The following is an 18,032-nucleotide window of genomic DNA, read 5'->3' on the forward strand; positions in this document are numbered from 1 at the left end:
TGCCCAGATGAATGTATGCACTGCAGTGGAGAAAACTATGAGGGCAAAATTTCCAAGACCATCTCTGGAAACGAATGCCAGTCCTGGAACTCTCAAACCCCACATGCTCACGGATATATTCCTTCCAAGTAAGTCTTACTGGAAAAGCAATTAGACGTTTACAACTCTACACCTCTAGGGAGCGTTTAATGTTATTTGGATGTTTTCGCATGCCTCAGGAAGAGAACACATCTGATGTTTTGAATTTGAAAGTGTGTATCCTCCCGCACCATTGCAACTGAGGTATAATTTCTTGCTACTCAAAATGTGGGGCAGAGAGGAGTGATATCATCTGAGAGTTGGTTGGAAATGGAGAATCTCTGACCCTCTGAATCTGAATTTGCATTATAACCAGATTCCTGGCTGATTCATACGCACATTGAATTGTGAGAAATACAGATACATCTCACTTATGTATTTTCCAAGTATTTCCCTCCTCTCTTTATTCCTTTCCTTTTCCTTTATACTGATGAGATTCAAGGCTTCCTAATGTATGATCTACGGACGGGTCTTAGGGATTGTGAATCCCCCATCGTTTTATGTGTATTTCTATCAGTGCATTTTTCCGGGGTGAGGATTTTCAACTTCCACCAGAGTTTCAAAGGGGATCATGAATTTATAATAGGAATAAGAATCCATGATCTGGAAAGTAATGACGATTCCTAGAGTAAGGTTTTCTGGGTCTTCCTTCTCACACTAATTGTACTGGAAAATGCCTCGTAATGGGCCTTATAAAACTCATAGGAAATGGGACTAAGCCACGGATTTCACTGTGGCTCACAACTCCCCTGAATTTCTATACATCCCATTCCACAGGGCTCGCTTGAAACACAGCCGTTGTCATTTGCCTTCAAAGGAGAAATACGGGAAAGGCCTCAAGGCCCAGAGTGGATAAATTCACTTTCCAGAGACTAGAAGAGGCTTGTTTAAGCCACTGCTGGTTGTGCTCTACCTCCTGACTGAATATTCACAGCTTCAGACAGGGACGTGAAATAAGCCCAAATGGCCACAGGCTTGCCGTGCATCTCATAGTCTCCGTCACTAGGTCCCTGCTGAGGTCCCTGGGGCACTATTTGGCCAAGTGCTTCAGGAGTATACCTTCTCCCTTCCAGTTTCTATAAGCTTAAAGGCTAACAGGACCGGAACCTGGTAGACCAGAAGGACCATTCCTTTAAGTTATGAAGATGCCAACTTCTTGACTATCCCTGGTCAAGATGACCATCCCTGGTCTTAGATGACCATCCCTGGTCAGTGAGTTCTTTGTATTTTAAAATGGCTATCATTTGCAGCTGAATAGCTGGAGTTTGCCTACATTAATTTTCCAGACGGCCCAAATGATGAAGGCCTGTGATTTTTGCATATATACACTGTTAGAAAAACAGCCCTTGGAATAGTGAGCTAATCTTTCTAATGAGATAGTTACCTCTTTGAGGACAGCTCTCATCCAGTCATTTCCTTGGGTGCCTGACTGTGCCTAGCACACAGCAGATGCTCAATATTTGCTCATTTGAAGGGATTCTCACCCATAAATGTAAATGCTCGGTGCTATTAAAATCCTTCTTACCCCTTCAGATTTCCAAACAAGAACCTGAAGATGAATTACTGCCGTAACCCTGATGGGGAGCCCCGCCCTTGGTGCTTCACCACAGATCCCAACAAACGCTGGGAATTCTGTGACATCCCGCGCTGTAGTAAGTATGGCTCCTGCCCAGTCCTCAGGGATCCTCACCTGTTATGCCCTGGAGATAGAAACAAACAAACAAAACAAAACAAGCAAACAACAACAAACAAACAAACAAAAACAAACGGAAACCTTGCATCAGGCTCGAGCGCTGTGCCTAGAACGTGCCCTATAGGTCCCGTGGGATATAATTGCTCTTTTAAAACAATTTATTGATGACTGTAGGTAATTGATCAGAGCTTCTACTGATTATGTTTTCGTTGTTGTTTTTCTTGCCTCTTCCAAGTACAGTTCAATGCAGGTTTGGGGGAAGTATCTCTGCTATCCTACTTTCCTCTAGTGCACAAGGGCAACAGACCCATGCTTTCTGATACATGGATTTCAAATCAATCCGGGCTCCTCGTGACTGTTGCTTTGTAAACAAAGCGATCTCTCTGGATGTGCAGTTTTTCAGTAAGCCAGACTTGTGAGAGAGCAGCAGAAAGATAGTGTTCAGGGGAAGACTTGGCAGGAATGACTTGGAAGAAACAATTTTATGTTTTCCTTCTGTGAGAACCTGTAACAGAGGACTAAACATTTAGACAACGACAGTCATCAAAGGTTAAAGAAGAGGCAGGAGACCTTGATGGTGGCTTCCTGTTCTTTGATGTCACAATCGTGCTTTGGGACTCTGAAGGTTATCAGGTGCTCTCCTTTATGAATATCAATTATTTTGTCATCTTTTTTTTTCCTCTCAAGAATTTCTTGATTTCTGTATGCATACGCTTTTCCTTGGAGGTAATTTTTGCCTTCTTTCAGTGGGCTCCTTGTTGTTTGGCTTTATGGAATGCTGGGTGTTCTCCAGTTATGTTTACTCAGTGAATAATTTATTCATTGCAAAGGAAGTTGTATCATTGGCATATGTGACTCTTACCATGAATGATGAACTGAGCAGAGAAAATATAGAAAGAAGCATCCACTCCAAGGGTCTTGTCTTGGGAAGAGTTCCTCATTAGATGATCTAATAAACTCTACCAAGTCAACTTCTTTTGAAAATGATGGACAATTTTCAAATGCCAGATTCCAAGAGAGGATGAGCCGAAGACAGGCTGATTCTCCCTGTCTCCATCCCTCCTACAATATCCATCTGTGCAGTCTTTATTTTTAAAATACTCATAGTAATTTATTACCTCCATTCAAGCAACACCACCCCCAACTTCTGGTCCAACGTATGAGTGTCTGAAAGGCAAAGGTGAAAACTACCGAGGGAAGGTGTCCCTCACCGTATCTGGACATACTTGTCAGCGCTGGAGCGAACAGACCCCTCACAAGCACAACAGGACCCCTGAAAACTTCCCTTGCAAGTAAGTCCGCCTCTGGTCTCAATCCCTGTCTGCTGAATGGAATGTGAAATCCCACTGACTTGGCCTTGGCTTTGTTACTAGAGGAACCAACATTAAAGCATTCTCGAATGAGAACTGGCCAAGTCATACACAAGGAAGTGAAATTTCACACTGCCTTTCCTCTAACGCTCGTTCTTTAAGTGTGGTTCCCCAGACCAGCAGCACTGGCATCATCAGAATTTGTTCCAAATGCCGATTCTTGAGCCCTGTCCAGATCCACTAGATCAGAAACTCGGAAGTGGGTCCCGACAACGTATTTTGGAAAGCTCCCCACTAAACGCACAGAAAGGTTTGAGAACACTTAAATTCTACAGCTATGATGTATCCTTCTTGAGGCAGAAACGGTCTGGAAAATACCCACTGTGTTTTCCACATTGAGCATAGCACCCAGGCCACAGCAAAAGACCTATTTTGCTTCACTATCCACCGTTGAGGCATATAGTCCCATCGTTTGCCAGTGAGAAGCATCGGTGCCATAATTCTGCGGGTCCTGCGGAATCCCTCTGTGCTTCAGTTTCCGCCTGTTACTTGATTTGTGTCATTCTGGAGAATTAGCTGGGTGCATCCCCAATATCACCATCAACAAGCATGCATGCACCATTATTTATTGAGCCTTTTTGAAAACCTGGATTCCCAATCACTTCTTTTTCAGAAATTTGGATGAAAACTACTGTCGCAACCCTGATGGAGAAACAACTCCGTGGTGCTATACGACCAACAGCGAAGTGAGGTGGGAATACTGTCAGATCCCGTCCTGTGAGTCCTCGCCACTGTCCTCAGAACATTTGGACACCCCAGGTAAGGAAGGGGAATGAGAGCTTACCGAGGGCCCCGAGGCATTCTGGATTTTTCCACTTCAGTGGGGCCACAGGACACAGTAGCTTTGTTTATAGTTTCCTTCTGCTCTGTTCAGAGAGCATGCTGTATGATTTCAATGATTTTGAATTTGTTGAGGCTTGTTTTAAGGTCAAGAATATGCTTGTCTTGGTGAATGTGCCCCGTGCTCTTGAAAAGCAGGTAGCTCTGCTGTTGTCGGGTAGTGTTCTACGAAGGCCAGTTAGGACGGGTGGGTTAGTGTTGTTTCGCTCTTCTGAATCCTTCCTAATTTTTGTTTTTATCTCTGTTCTGTAGATTTCTGAGAGATGAATGGTGATGTCTCCAACTTGAGCTATGGATTCGTCCATATCTTCTTGGTCTTGTGTTTGCTTTATCCATTCTGGAACTCTTTGTTAGGCATATATACATTTAGGATTGTTATGTCTTCTTGAAGAAATGACCCATTCATCATTATGTAATGCCTCCCCTTATCTTTGGAAAGACTGCCCGCTTCAGTCTGCTTTCACTTGTAGGAATACAGCCCTTACAGCTCCATTTTCACTATTGTTTGTATGATACCTCTTTTCTCTCAGCCTTTTAACTGAGATGTTTAGCATTTGCATTTAATGTAATTGCTTTATTTTTATTCTTATTTATTTTTAATTTTTTAAATGTTTTATTTGCTTTTGAGAGAGAGAGAGAGAGAGATCAGGGGAAGGGCAGAGAGAGAGAGAGGGAGACACAGAATCTGAGGCAGGCTCCAGGCTCCGAGCTGTCAGCCCAGAGCCTGACACAGGGCTTGGACTCATGATCCGTGAGATCATGACCTGAGCCGAAGTCGGACGCTTCACCAACCGAGCCACCCAGGTGCCCCTAATATAATTGTTAATATGGTTGGATTTAAAAGTTGTTTCTACTTGTCCTGTTTGATTTTTGTTATTTTTTTCAATCTTCCTCTGCCTCTGTGTTCACTCAATATTTTTGATTCTCTTTTATCACCGCTACGTGCTTATTAGTTAAACCAATTTTAATGTTTTTACTAGTTTTTTCCAATTTCTACAATGTCCATCTCTAACTTATCACATTCCACCTTCAAATGATATTAGTCTCCTATATTTGAAATGCCAGAATCTTAGAACACTGTATTTCCACTTCCTCCCTGCAGTGTCGTGCTACCTTTCCCAAAGGGCTTACTTCTACTATGTTATAAATCTCACAATATATTGATACTATTTTTGCCCGAATAGTCACCTTTCAAAGTGATTATAAATTAAAGTGCTTATGTTCTTCATTTCTTTTTGAAGATTCAAATTTCTATCTGGTACCATATTTCTTCTGTAAAAAAAAAAACTTAACCTTTAACATTTTTTGTAGTACAGATCTGCTGCTAATGAAGTCTTTCAGCTTTTGTACGTCTTAAAAAGTCTCCATTTTGCCTTCAGTTGAAAAAATAATTTTGTTGGGTGTAGAATTCTAGGCTCATTTTTTTTTCTTTCACTACTTTCATGATATTCTGTTTAGAATAGCTTCTGACCAGAAATCTTATCTTTGTTCCTAAGTATTTCATACTTCCTTTTTCTCTGGCTGCCTTCAAGATTTTGTCTCATCTTTGGTTTCAGCAGTTTCATTGTGGTTTGTCCACATGTGTTGTCCATTTATTTACATCTTGTATCTATCCTGCTTGAGGTTCTCTGAGCTTCCTGTATGTGTGGATTGATGATTTTCGTCACTCTTATAAAATTCTCAGACATTATTATGAAAATATTTTTTTCCTGCTCTCTCTCTTTCTGTTTTCCTTTTTTAGACTCTAATTACCCTTTCATATTACCTGATACCTCTTATATATTCTTCTTTTCCCTTCCACTTTTTTCCTCTCTTTGTGTGTCAGTTTAGACGATTTCTTTTTTTTAAGTTTTAATTTATGTATTTGAGGGAGAATGACTGGGGGAGGGGCCGAGAGAGAGAAGGAGGACAGAGGATCTGAAGTGGGCTCTGTGCTCACAGCAGTGAGCCTGATGTGAGGCTCAAACTCGTGAACTGTGAGATGATGATCTGAGCCCAAGTGAGACACTTAACCATCTGAACCACCAGGAGCCCCAGTTTAGATCATTTCTATTAACCTATTTTCAAGTTCTCTGATTCTCTTTTCAGTTGTGTCTAGTCTGCAGATCAGCCCATCAAAGGAATTCTTCGTCTCTAATATCATGTTTTTTAAATTTCTATCATTTGCATTTTATCCTTTCTATCTCTGCTGAAATTCTTCATCTATTCATATATCTCATTCACCTTTCCTATGAGATACTTTAGCATATTCATCATAGCTACCTCACAATCTCTGATAGTCTGCTCTGGTCATCTCTGAGTCTGGCTCTATTAATTTCTTTATTACTGGCTTTGTTAGTGTGCCTTGTTATTTTTTATCAAATGTGGGACATTATGTGTAGAAGAATAGTAGCGATGGCAGTAAATAGTACTTACACTTTGAAATGGACACCCTCCTTCTGTAAGCAGCTTGTGTGGGTAACTGAGTCAATCTAATCAGAAGATGAACAGAATTTGAGTTGTCGTTTGCTGCTTTTGCTTTAAGCAGGTTTCACATTCCTCATATCCCCTTCACATTCCTTCACATTCCTTACAGTAAAGTTTGGGGGTGCTCAAGAGTTTTCTTAGGATTCCTAATCCGGTCTTAGTTTTTAGCAGTCACTACATGCTTGCATCACAGAGGGCTCTTGCTCTAAACCTGCTTTTAGTGACAGACTGCTATTTCTTGTTACTCAATGCTAAGCTTTTGGTGGAGGTAAGCATTCTCTACCTTCCTGATCTACCCTCACTCTTAGATGGACTCTGTGCACTTGGGCTTTAAACGTAGTGTTTTCTTAATGTTCTTGCTCCTTCTTTCCATGGAACTAAATTCCAACTTGTATCTGTGGTGGATCTTAAGTGGAAGAGTACCAGACTTCTGCTCTGGGTCAATGAAGGATTCTGAGCACCGGAGAATTCCCTGTCCCTTTTCCAGGGGAATAGATCTTTGCCTCTATCCCTCCCTGAGAAACAATGGACATTTTGCCTGCACTCTTGGGTGCAGAACTATTTCCTGCCCCATCTCCCATCAGATTAAGGCTTTGGCTTTGTATAAGCAAAAGGCCTGGGGAAACACACACACACACACACACACACACACACACACACAAGGATTTCATTTCTGCCCCCACTGGAAGCCAATCATCATGTGCAGCTTACACTATTGAATGTGCCTCTGGGCTCCTACCCATCTATTCTCATGAGCACCCAGTGGACATCCAAGAAAAAGAACTTGCACATGAGTGCAATTTCTAATTAAAGTACTCTGACCCATTTGTTTTTTCCTGAATTTTAAATTAAGTCTTTACAAAAGAAAGTACGTGATTAAAATTCTACAGTGTGATGGATCTATTGTTTTCTTTACAAGTCCATCTGACCGCCAGTATGGAAAAGAAAGCAAAGCTAATTCCAAGAGACTACTGTTCTGTTTGCGTCATAAATTGCTTCACATATCTCTGTTCTAGTCATTACTTAGTTGGTTTCTTCTATTTCAGTTTCACTACCACCTGAACAAACTCCTGTGGTCCAGGAGTGCTACCAAGGCAATGGACAGAGTTATCGAGGCACATCATCTACTACCATCACAGGAAAGAAGTGTCAACCTTGGTCATCTATGGTACCACACCGACACATGAAGACCCCAGAACGCTACCCAGACGCGTATGTCTTGAATTTTAACCACGAGGGGAACAATAGCCAAACTAAATTTCTGTTAGAAGGTCCGTGCTTTAAGCTAACTTCTTAGAACCAAATTTCTCTTTCACACCCTGGCTCCAGAACGTGAGGCAAAATGTCTTAGGCACCTCACCTTTGAGCAAAAGCTCTGGAAGTAGAGACGTTAGAAACTGGCTATCTTTCCTGAGTAGTTTTGTGAAAGAAAAGGAAGATGTATAGAGGTGTTACAGTCACACCAGCAGAAAGCTCAAGAGAGCACATGACCAAAAACTTAGAACCATTCTATAACCCCTGCTAAAGATCAATGAAATCTTTCAACTGTGGAGTTTTATTCCAAACTGCAACCTCTGAAGTGGACTTTGTGTTTATCATTGGATCACAAATATATATATATTCAAGTATATATAACATGTAATATATATCACTTAAGTTGTACTGACACTTGGCTCCTGAGCACAAGTGGTCTGCAGGGATAGGAGTTGCCAGGACATGAAGAGCGAAAGCAGAAGGGCAGATGAAAGTCAGGAAGTATACAGATACCAATAAGCAAAACAGGTAGAAGGACAAAAACAAGCATTTATGCTGTAAATGTTTAGAAAATGTAAGGAAAAACTATTTTCACATGATGGACAAAAGGTGTCACAGGACTGAGAACTTTTAGAAAGGGAAATAAATTAGTAGGTAGTAAGTTAGTTATAGGATTACTGAAGCTACAGGGATTTCGTAGGCTGGGGAATGATGAGGAAGGATCCACGAAGAGAAGGAGCTGAAAGAATATGCATAGATCTCCTTAAATCTTTGGCTGAATAAAAAGCTGCACCTGCACAGGGAAAGATTCCACAAAGTTTGCAGGACAAAGAACAACTACTGAAGAAAGAACAACTACCAGGGAGTGGTGAGATAAATCACACAGCATTGGGAGATTCTGTGTTCAGAGATTTGAGATCCTGACTAGCCAGAGAGGGGAGACCTCATGGGACACCGTGAACATTTAGTCAAGACTATAGAAAAGTCACACTTTAGGAGTAGACTTAGTGTATTCCTAAAATAAAGGCTATTCTAGAAACACCCAGCAAAGCCTAAAAGCAATCTTAAAAGGATCAAAATAATCTCTATGTAATTAACTACTTGCCACAAGTAAACTCAACTCTCTTCAGAAGAAAACAACCAAATCCAGTCACTCAGTAATGTGGCATCCAATAATGTCTGGCATAAATTTAAAAATTACCAGACATGCAAAGATCATTAAATGTAATCCAGAGCCAAGAGAAAAATCAGTCAATACAAGCAGACCCAGAAATAGATAGAACTGATGGAATCAGCAGACAGAAATTTTAAAAAGATATAATTGTGTTTAAGAATTTAAAGGAAAGTATGAATATAAAAGAGAAAAGTAGATATTCTAAAGATAAAGGAAAACTATAAAAGAACCAAATGGAAAAGGCAGGATTAAAAAGTATATATACATCAAATGAAAAGTACAGTGGATGACCTTACCATCAGGTTAGACATTACAGAAGAAAATGTTAGCTTGAAAACAATGCAGTAGAAGCTATACACCCTGAAGCACAAAGTCAAAAAAAAAAAAAAAAAAAAAAAGACTGAAAGAAAATAAAGGAAATAAGGATCTCTAGAAAAATATCAAAAGTTCCAATATATGTGTAAATCAAGTCCCAGAAAGAGAGGAAAGAGATATTGAAACAGAAAAATACTTGAAGTTATGATGGCTGAAATTTTTCCAAATATGAAGAAAATTATAAACTCATAGGTTTAAGAAGCTCAATGAATCATAAGTAGAATTTCAAAATTTTATCAAGTATTTAAGGAGAAAATACGGATCCTATATCATCTCTTACAGAAAACAGTGGAGGAGGGAATACTTATCAATTCAATTTGTGAGGCCCAAAAAACTGAGATACAAAAAGTAGACAAGAATATTGCTAGAAACTACAGAACATGATCTGTTGTGAACATAGACAAAAGACTTAACAAAAAATTAGTAATTTGAGTGCAGGATTGGTTTAACATTTGCAAACAACCAAACGAATCCAACGTGTCAACAGAATAAAAGTGATATATCATATGATGTAATCAATAGATGTAGAACAAAATTAGACAAAATTTAACATTCATATGATAAAAAAAGTTTTAGCAAACTGAGAATAGAAGGAAATGTCCTCAATTTGATCAAGGCCATCTACAAAAAACCTCCAGCTAATATATTAATGGGTAAAGATTAATGCTCTCTCTATAAGACTGGGGACAAGAAGAGGAAATAAAGAGGCTAAAGTTTAGAAAGGAATCAGTAAACCTATCTTTATTCACAGAAAACTTGATTAATAATACAGAGTCCTAAGGACAAAAATAAGTGAGCTTTTCAAAGTCGAAATATACAAAAGTATATACAATATCAATATTCAAAGAATCCATTGTATTTCTATACACCAGAAATAACCAATTGGAAAAGAAAGATTTTAAAACAATGTCACTGACGATGGCATCAAAAACAAAATATTTAATGATAAGTTTAACAAAGTGTGTACAAGAACTACATACTGCTTACTACAAAATGTTGAGAAAAATTTAAAAGATCTAAATATAGATATACTATGTTATGGATTACAAGAGTCAGTATCAATTCTCACCAAACTGATCTTTGGATTCAACCTACATTCAAGCAAAATTCCTGCAGCTTTTTTTTTTTGAAAAAGAGACAAAATCTGTAGGCAAGGGACCTAGAATCAGCAAAACAATCTATAGAAGAAGAACAAAGTTGGAAGACATACCCACCCTGATTTAAAGGTTTACTATAAAATACAGTAATCAAGACACAGTGGTAATGGCAGAAAGGTATACAAATAGAAAAAAGGATGGTCCAGAACCAGACCCACATACACATGGTCCATTGATTTTCGATATGACGGCAAAGCAAAGCAGTACAGAAGGGAAGTCTTTTCCAAAATCATTCTCGAACAACTGGATATCCACGTGGAAAAACAAAACCAAACAACCCAAACCTTGACTCTTCTTACCTCAAATTAGAGAAAACTCTTAGACCTGAAGGTGCAGGCTAAAACCTAAGCTGAAATATAAAGCTTCCAGAATATTTTAATATCCTTAGGGAAGGGAAAAATTTTTTTAGACAGGACCTAAAAGGCAGAATAAAAGAAAAAAGAATGTATACTTTGGACTTTAACAAAGTGAAAACTCCTGCTCACCGAAAGTCATTGTTAAAAAAAAAAAAAAGGTAAGTCACAGACTGAGAGAAAAATACTCTCAATTCATATATCTGCTGCATGGTTTATATCCAGAATATATACATATTCTTCCTACTTGCTAATACAGAAACAAACAACCTAATAAAAATGGACAGATGAGTTCATTAGGCATTCCACAGGGAAGATACACAAACGGCCATTAAGTACCTAAAAAAATGCTCAACATCTTAGCCATCGAGGAAATAAGAATTGTAACCACAATAACCAATGGCAGTGGCTGTTATTGAAAAAAGAGGAAAGACCGACAACAATCAGTGGGGCCAAGGTTGCAGAACAACTCTACCCGCTGCCCCGTGTTCTGGGTAGAGTAGGAAATGTACAATCATTTCATGTGAAATCAGTCTGATATCCACATGCATCTACCCTACAGACTTGCAGTTCTATCCCTGAATTTTTACCTAGAGGAAATAAAAACACGAGTCCACAAAAATATCTACCAGAATATTCGTATCAGAGCAACTTTATTCATAATAGCCCCGAACTGGAAGCTGCTTCAGTGCCCAGCAATAAGAAAAGGAATCAGTAATTGGTGGTATATTCATACAATGGATATCATTCAACAATAAAAGGGAACAAGCCACCGATACTCTTAAATAGCTCAAAAAAATCATCCTGAGGAAAGAAGCCAGACACAGAAATGTACGTACCATGAGTCCGTTTTTATGAGGTTCTGGAAGAGGCAAATCTGGTTTATGGTGAGAGAAATCAATAGTATTTCCTCCCCCAGAGGGGCAGCAGAGATACATTGAACGCTGACCCCGCTTTCTGGGGGGATGGGAATCCCGTATAATCCCATATAATCCCGTGGGTTATACAGGTATATGTGGTCAACAAAACTCGTCAAACTCCCTTGAAGGTCTATGCATTTCGCTCTGTATTAAGTATACCTCGATTCTAAAGAAGAAAGAGATCAGGGCCCCATTTCAAAAGGTAGAACTTTCGACACATCCAGTTGCTTGGGGGCCTCTCTGAAGGGGCCCCGGATTGTTGGCCAGGCCCTGTGACAGTCACTTGCCTGTAGTGTCCACAGACATAGTGCTGGATTCCCATAATTCATAGTATGTTTCAGATTTTCTCAGCAGGTTGTGGGTCTAAACTCGAAAGAGGATTGCAAAGCTGAGAAATCCCAGAGGCTGGGGCAGTTTGGTGGGGGGGGGGGGGGCGGCAGGGACCACACTGCCCAGTGTTCCCAGGTTCCTCACCTGCTGTGCCTCTTTCCCAGTAGTCTCTGACTTTCCCGTAAGCCCTCAGCCCCGCTGCTGCACCCTCACATCTCCTTTCACCCCCGCTTTAGCATCGTCTGCCTCCCTCCATCCTATGTGGCTGCAGCGAGGGAGTCCCCAGTCTGCCTGCCCCCACCCCTGCATTTCCCCAGAAGGCATCCTTTAGAAACACATTCTGCCTGGGAGCTAGTTTCCCAGGCGAGCTTTTCTTAAGTCTTTCAAAGCCCAAGCCCACGAGATCTACCTGAGAGGCTATTTACAGTATTTTCATGCTAAGTGCACAGCATTTTAGCAACATTGTGAACCGGTCGATGGAGGGGGCTGGCCTGGGAGTGTGGTCACAACGTCACTCCTCAGGGGAAATATTCAGTTCCTACTTACATAGCTCTGTGTATTCATAAGATAGAGATAGAGATATATTTGTATGTGCATAAGAAAAAAACATCTAAAACATCTGCTTTAAAATCAGTATTGGTTATCCCTGGGGAAATGTATATAACATTCCCAGGGAAAGGAAGACATTCAGGTACTTTCTTTTACACATTTAGGTATTATCTGTTTTTATATGAAGTGCATATAAACTATATTATTAAAGTAAAAATTATAAGCTATGGTTTAAAAACATCTTTTTAAGTTTATTTATTTTGAGAGAGATAGAGACGGCATGAGTGGGGAAGGGGGATAGAGAGAGAGAGAGTGAAAGACTCCCAAGCAGCCTCTGCCCAACACTGGGCTCGAACTCATGAAACCGCAAGAAAAGGTGACCTGAGCCAAAACCCAGAGTTGGGTGCTTAACTGACTGAGCCACCCCGGGCGCCCCTATAAGCTGTGCTTTAAATGTACCCCGTTGTTTAGAAGTTGAGAACCATCTGTGCTTGTCACGATTATAATAGCAATTGGCACTGAGGTACAGGTACTGGAACGATTTCAAAGTCACTTACTATCAATCAGGCTGTTATAACAAAAGTCTGGGAGGGCCCCAGAAGATTCCCCACCTCTCACGCCCTGTATTGTGGACTCCACAGCGGCCTGACCATGAACTACTGCAGGAACCCAGACGCCGACAAGAGCCCCTGGTGTTACACCACCGACCCCAGTGTCCGCTGGGAATTCTGTAACCTGAAAAAATGTCCGGACAGAGAAGAGAGTGCCACCAAGTCCCCGACTGTTTCCCAGGTTCCGAGTGCAGAGGACCCTTCCGAGTCAGGTGAGAAGTCCGTGCCCTGACGTCCACACACCTGGGCATCGGGAGGACGCGAGGTGGGACGTCTCCTGGAAGGGCTTTATTGCTACAGGCAACTGAGCCCCGGCTGACGGTCGGCCACCGGAGGCCACAGCCGCTACTGCCCGTGTGACGTGGGTGGGCCACGTTTTAAGGACTTGCAAACCAATTGGTGGTGAGGGATGGATGAAATGTGAGCCCGAGGAGACTGAGGGGTTGACCATGGCAGCACTGGCCAGGATGGAATCTGCTGGAACACTCAACGCTCACCTCCTCCATGGGGAAGTAGAAATGATTAATTCGGGTTTGAATGTACTGAGTTAGGAGGGCTCGGAAGGCAGTTGGGTGAGGCTCCCTGACACAAACCTGGGAAGGTGGATATGTGGCTTGCGGGGTGCCTGGGCCCGAACACAGGGTTGTGATTGTCATCCGAGGAAAATAATCACCCTCCCCTGTGCTTCCCTGGCCCTGGGAGTGTATGTAGCTCTGAGCACTTAGCACCTACTTTTGGGCTTGTCTCCCCTCGGCCCCAGCATGGAGACTCAGGGGTCCAGGGCCCATCTGGCCACATTTAGGTAACTCAAACACCTCCAGAGGGTAATGATTAAAATGAGAACTTGGTTGGAAGTTGAGACCCCTTTCCTTGCTGAGATGGGCTTGGTTCCTCTGAAATGCTCACCTCCCGTTCCCTTGACCAGGCTGAGCACATCTCTCTTTCCTCTCTCTCGGTGACACCCTAGGCTCTGTGCCCGTCTGCATATCCCTCCTAGATAGTACTTGAGATGACCCCCCCATGGGTCTCCCACATGCCTGACTCACCTTTGGTGTGCGGGGTAACTCCCCTCCCCTGGTCCTGGCAAACACCGAGGTTCCAGGCTTCCCAGATGGCCCTCCTTCTTGGCAGAGAAGCTAGCTGGCCCAGCTTTCGTTTTTTGTATTTTCCAAATGGCCATCAGAGCACTGGTGCCCTGGGTCCCCCTATGGCGTATGTATCATGTTCTCGGCGGGGGGGGGGGGGGGTGGTCTTGTGGAAGCTCCCTTTCCTGAGGCTTGAGTTGAAGATGGGCTTGAGGAAGAGGCCCCAAGTCATTTCTTTTTTTTTTTTAATTTTTTTTTATCTTTTATTTATTTTTGAGACAGAGAGAGACAGAGCACGAACAGGGGAGGGGCAGAGAGAGAGGGAGACACAGCCAAGTCATTTCTTTAGGAACCCTTTCACCGCAGAGGGTGGGAACTCACAGCACAGCTCCAGCCAAGATAGACTTGTTTATAAAATCCTTTTCAGTCCGCACTCTTTTTATCCACCCTTGATGAGAATGGGGTGCCCAAGGGTCGCCTGACGGCTCACAGAACTACCTGCGTCTTGTTAACCCTCCACGTGCTAAAACTCCCCTTGTTACGAAATTGACCTAGTGTCCTAGCCAAAATTCCCATGCTAACATCTTGGCTTGTGATGATTTCCCAGGCAGTAGCGTTTCCAGTAACATTTTAAAGTAGTCAGCGCTCACTGGGATTGTCAGCATTCCAGGGCCCTGAGAATGTGACCGCAGGATCTGTCGTCAGAGAATCCGCGCAGGCTGTATATATATCTTCCTTGCCATCCCGGAACCGCGCAGGACATATCACCACCCCCCCCCCCCCCCCATTTTCTTTTCCCTACAGATTGCATGTTCGGGAATGGCAAAGGATACCGGGGCAAGAGGGCAACCACCGTTTCGGGCATCCCCTGCCAGGAGTGGGGAGCCCAAGAGCCCCACAGACACGGTATTTTCACTCCTGTGACAAATCCACAGTCAGGTCTGGAAAAAAATGTAAGCCACTTTGATTTGGACTCTATTTGGCCTTCTGCTGACCGATCTTTGCAAAGAGGATTGGTCCTGTGGTACAGCAAGGCAGCTGGACAGGTCCTCGGGGGCGGCAGAGAGGATTAGGAGAGACCTCAGGAACTCAGCCTCCGTGTAACCGGCATCAGCACGTGGCAACGACCCTTTCCAAGGGCAAGCAGACCTCTGGGCTTGTGGCCACTGGGCTCAGGCCCCTCACTTCGTCTGTGACCTTTAACATTGTGGGCTGTTTCTACTTTCTCGCATTTGTCTTCTACGTTCTGGTGGTCAGGGGTGACTTTTGTGACATTTTAGTCAAATTTTTCTAGAAAAAAATGTGGATGGTCCATTAGGACTCCACGCGGTACGATTTTTCCTAGTCTCACCCACTCTGTGGGGTGGTTTATGTGGGGGGTCTATACAGGACAGGAAAAGAAAGACATCGCCTTCCTGTGGCTTGACCCTGTTGGAATGTGCATGGTTGCCGAGAACAGTTTCTGGAACAAGAGCAGATGGGCGTCACTGGGGAGGACACCGCAGAGGTGAACCTAGGGATGAGTCAGTCGTGTCCCACGGTCCACTTTTGCTGCTGCTTGGTCTCTAAGAGGTCCGCTGACACAGGCTGCTGGAGGGGCGGCCCCTTTCTATCCCTCTACCCAGGACACCTGGGGGGCTCAGCCAGTTGAGCGTCTGACTTTGGCTCAGGTCATGATCTCACAATTCGTGACTTTGAGCCCCACATCGGACCGGCTGCTGTCAGCGCAGAGCCCAAGTTGGATCTGCTATCCCCCTCTCTCTGCCCCTCCTCTGCTCATGCGTGCTCCCTCACTCTCAAAAATAAAATAAACATTGGGGCGCCTGGGTGGCTCAGTCGGTTGAGCGTCTGACTGCGGCTCAGGTCATGATCTCACGGTCTGTGAGTTCGAGCCCCGCGTCGGGCTCTGTGCTGACAGCTCAGAGCCTGGAGCCTGTTTCAGATTCTGTGTCTCCCTGTCTCTGACCCTCCCCCGTTCATGCTCTGTCTCTCTCTGTCTCAAAAATAAAATAAAAAAAAAAAAAGTTAAAAAAAATAAAATAAACATTAAGGAAAACCTATAGCACCTCAGGGCGCCTGGGTGGCTCAGTCGGTTAAGCGTCCGACTTCAGCTCAGGTCATGATCTCACAGTTCGTGGGTCCGAGCCCCGTGTCGGGCTCTGTGCTGACAGTTCAGAGCGTGGAGACTGCTTCGGATTCCGTGTCTCCTTGTCACTCTGCCCCTCCCCAACTTGTGCCCTATCTATGTCTCTCAAAAAATAAATAAATGTAAAAAAAATTTTTTTTTAAAAGAGAAAAACCTATAGCACCTCTCCCTTAGCCCCTCGGGGGTTCTATCCACTCACAGGGGGCTTGACCGATGGCAAACTGAGTCAGAAGCTTTATAATATCCTAAAAAAATAACCTTGCCCCCTACTGCAAAAAACTAGGAACACCACCTTTTATCTTTTTTTTAAGCGTGTTTATTTTGAGAGAGTCAGAGAGATTGAGCGGGAGAGGGGCAGAGGGAGGGGGACTGAGGATCTGGAGTGGGCCGTGGGCTGACAGCAGAGAGCCTGAGGCGGGGCTTGAACTCTTGAGCTGATAGATCATGACCTGAAGCGAAGTTGGACGCTTAACCGACTGAGCCACCCACGCGCCCCACTACGCAGCTTCTAACGACAGCTGTGAAATGTCTGTCTGAATACCTTCTCTGCCCTGCTGTGCCCAGCCCTCCATACACCTGCCTTTTGTTTTCAGTACTGCCGCAATCCCGATGGTGATGTCAATGGTCCTTGGTGCTACACGATGAGTCCAAGGAAACTTTTTGACTACTGTGATGTCCCTCAGTGTGGTAAGTTGCTTTCCTTTCTGGAAGGAGATGACTTCTTGGATAAATGCAGCATCATCTCCCCGATACAGATTTGCAAAAGGAAGGCTCTGAGCTGAGTGCGTCGGGTGGGCTGCCCTCTCTTCATCCTGGGCCTCTTGAATCTGTCCTCCTGGTGGCCCCATTGGTCAGGGAGTCCCCTTCCCTGACACCTAAACAAAGTAAATACACCATCTTCGCAAAGAGCAAACTTAGAGGTGATCCGATCAGCCTCAGGATGGTCTCACTGAATTCCCCATGTCCCGCTTGGGCTGCCTGAAAAGCAAATTTAAGTCCGGTCCCCAGACAGGTGACTCTTCTCTTTCAGTGGCTGAGAAGTAAGAAAAAACATACGAACAACATGACCCAGCTAAGCATACCATGTACGTTGCAAACCTATAAACAGTCATCCTAAGAATTCGATGAGAAGTAATGTAGATTTTTACCAAGCCCCAAATCTCCTTTCTCCTCAGATTACTATTCATTACCCACACATTAGGCACATAACTTAGAGAAAGCTTGTCTGGATTCTTTCCTCATTTCCCTGAGGCTTTCCAGGGAGCCAGAAGCTTGGATCAGGGAAAGAGAAAATTTGGCATAACAGATCCATGGGAAGGTCTGGAGAACAACGTAAGCCTCTTTGATTCGGACCCCGTGTCATTTCCTGCAGACCTGTCTTTGCACACAGAATTCGTGCCGGTTACAGAAAACCAGGCTGGACCTCCCCTTTGCTCGGCTTGGTCACATGTGATTGTGTCTGATTGTGTCTGATTGTGTCTGCCTGGTGGAGGGACTAGTGCTGGGGAGGGAGAAGCTCTGACTGCGGAATCACTGAAGACCAGCGTGCAGAGGCGGTTGGGGGCCAGTCGGGAGCACAGGTGAAGAGCACGGGAGCCACTTTGCCAGGCTTTGCACCTGGGGCCCTCCTG

General features: G+C 43.4%; 1 protein-coding gene across 1 annotated transcript in view; it reads left to right on the forward strand.

Moving 5' to 3' along the window:
• Positions 1-18,032, forward strand: part of PLG (plasminogen) — a 42,900-nt gene that overhangs the window by 14,940 nt on the left and 9,928 nt on the right. The window contains exons 6-13 of the mRNA XM_019412718.2: positions 8-128; positions 1,612-1,730; positions 2,901-3,063; positions 3,755-3,900; positions 7,494-7,659; positions 13,201-13,382; positions 15,060-15,208; positions 16,995-17,088. Of these exons, the coding sequence (XP_019268263.1) occupies positions 8-128; positions 1,612-1,730; positions 2,901-3,063; positions 3,755-3,900; positions 7,494-7,659; positions 13,201-13,382; positions 15,060-15,208; positions 16,995-17,088 (1,140 nt within the window). The remainder of the gene's footprint in view (positions 1-7; positions 129-1,611; positions 1,731-2,900; positions 3,064-3,754; positions 3,901-7,493; positions 7,660-13,200; positions 13,383-15,059; positions 15,209-16,994; positions 17,089-18,032) is intronic.

Source organism: Panthera pardus, unplaced genomic scaffold (assembly GCF_024362965.1).
Source record: "Panthera pardus isolate Hobbes unplaced genomic scaffold, ASM2436296v1 HiC_scaffold_17, whole genome shotgun sequence".
Classification (NCBI taxonomy): Eukaryota; Metazoa; Chordata; class Mammalia; order Carnivora; family Felidae; genus Panthera; species Panthera pardus.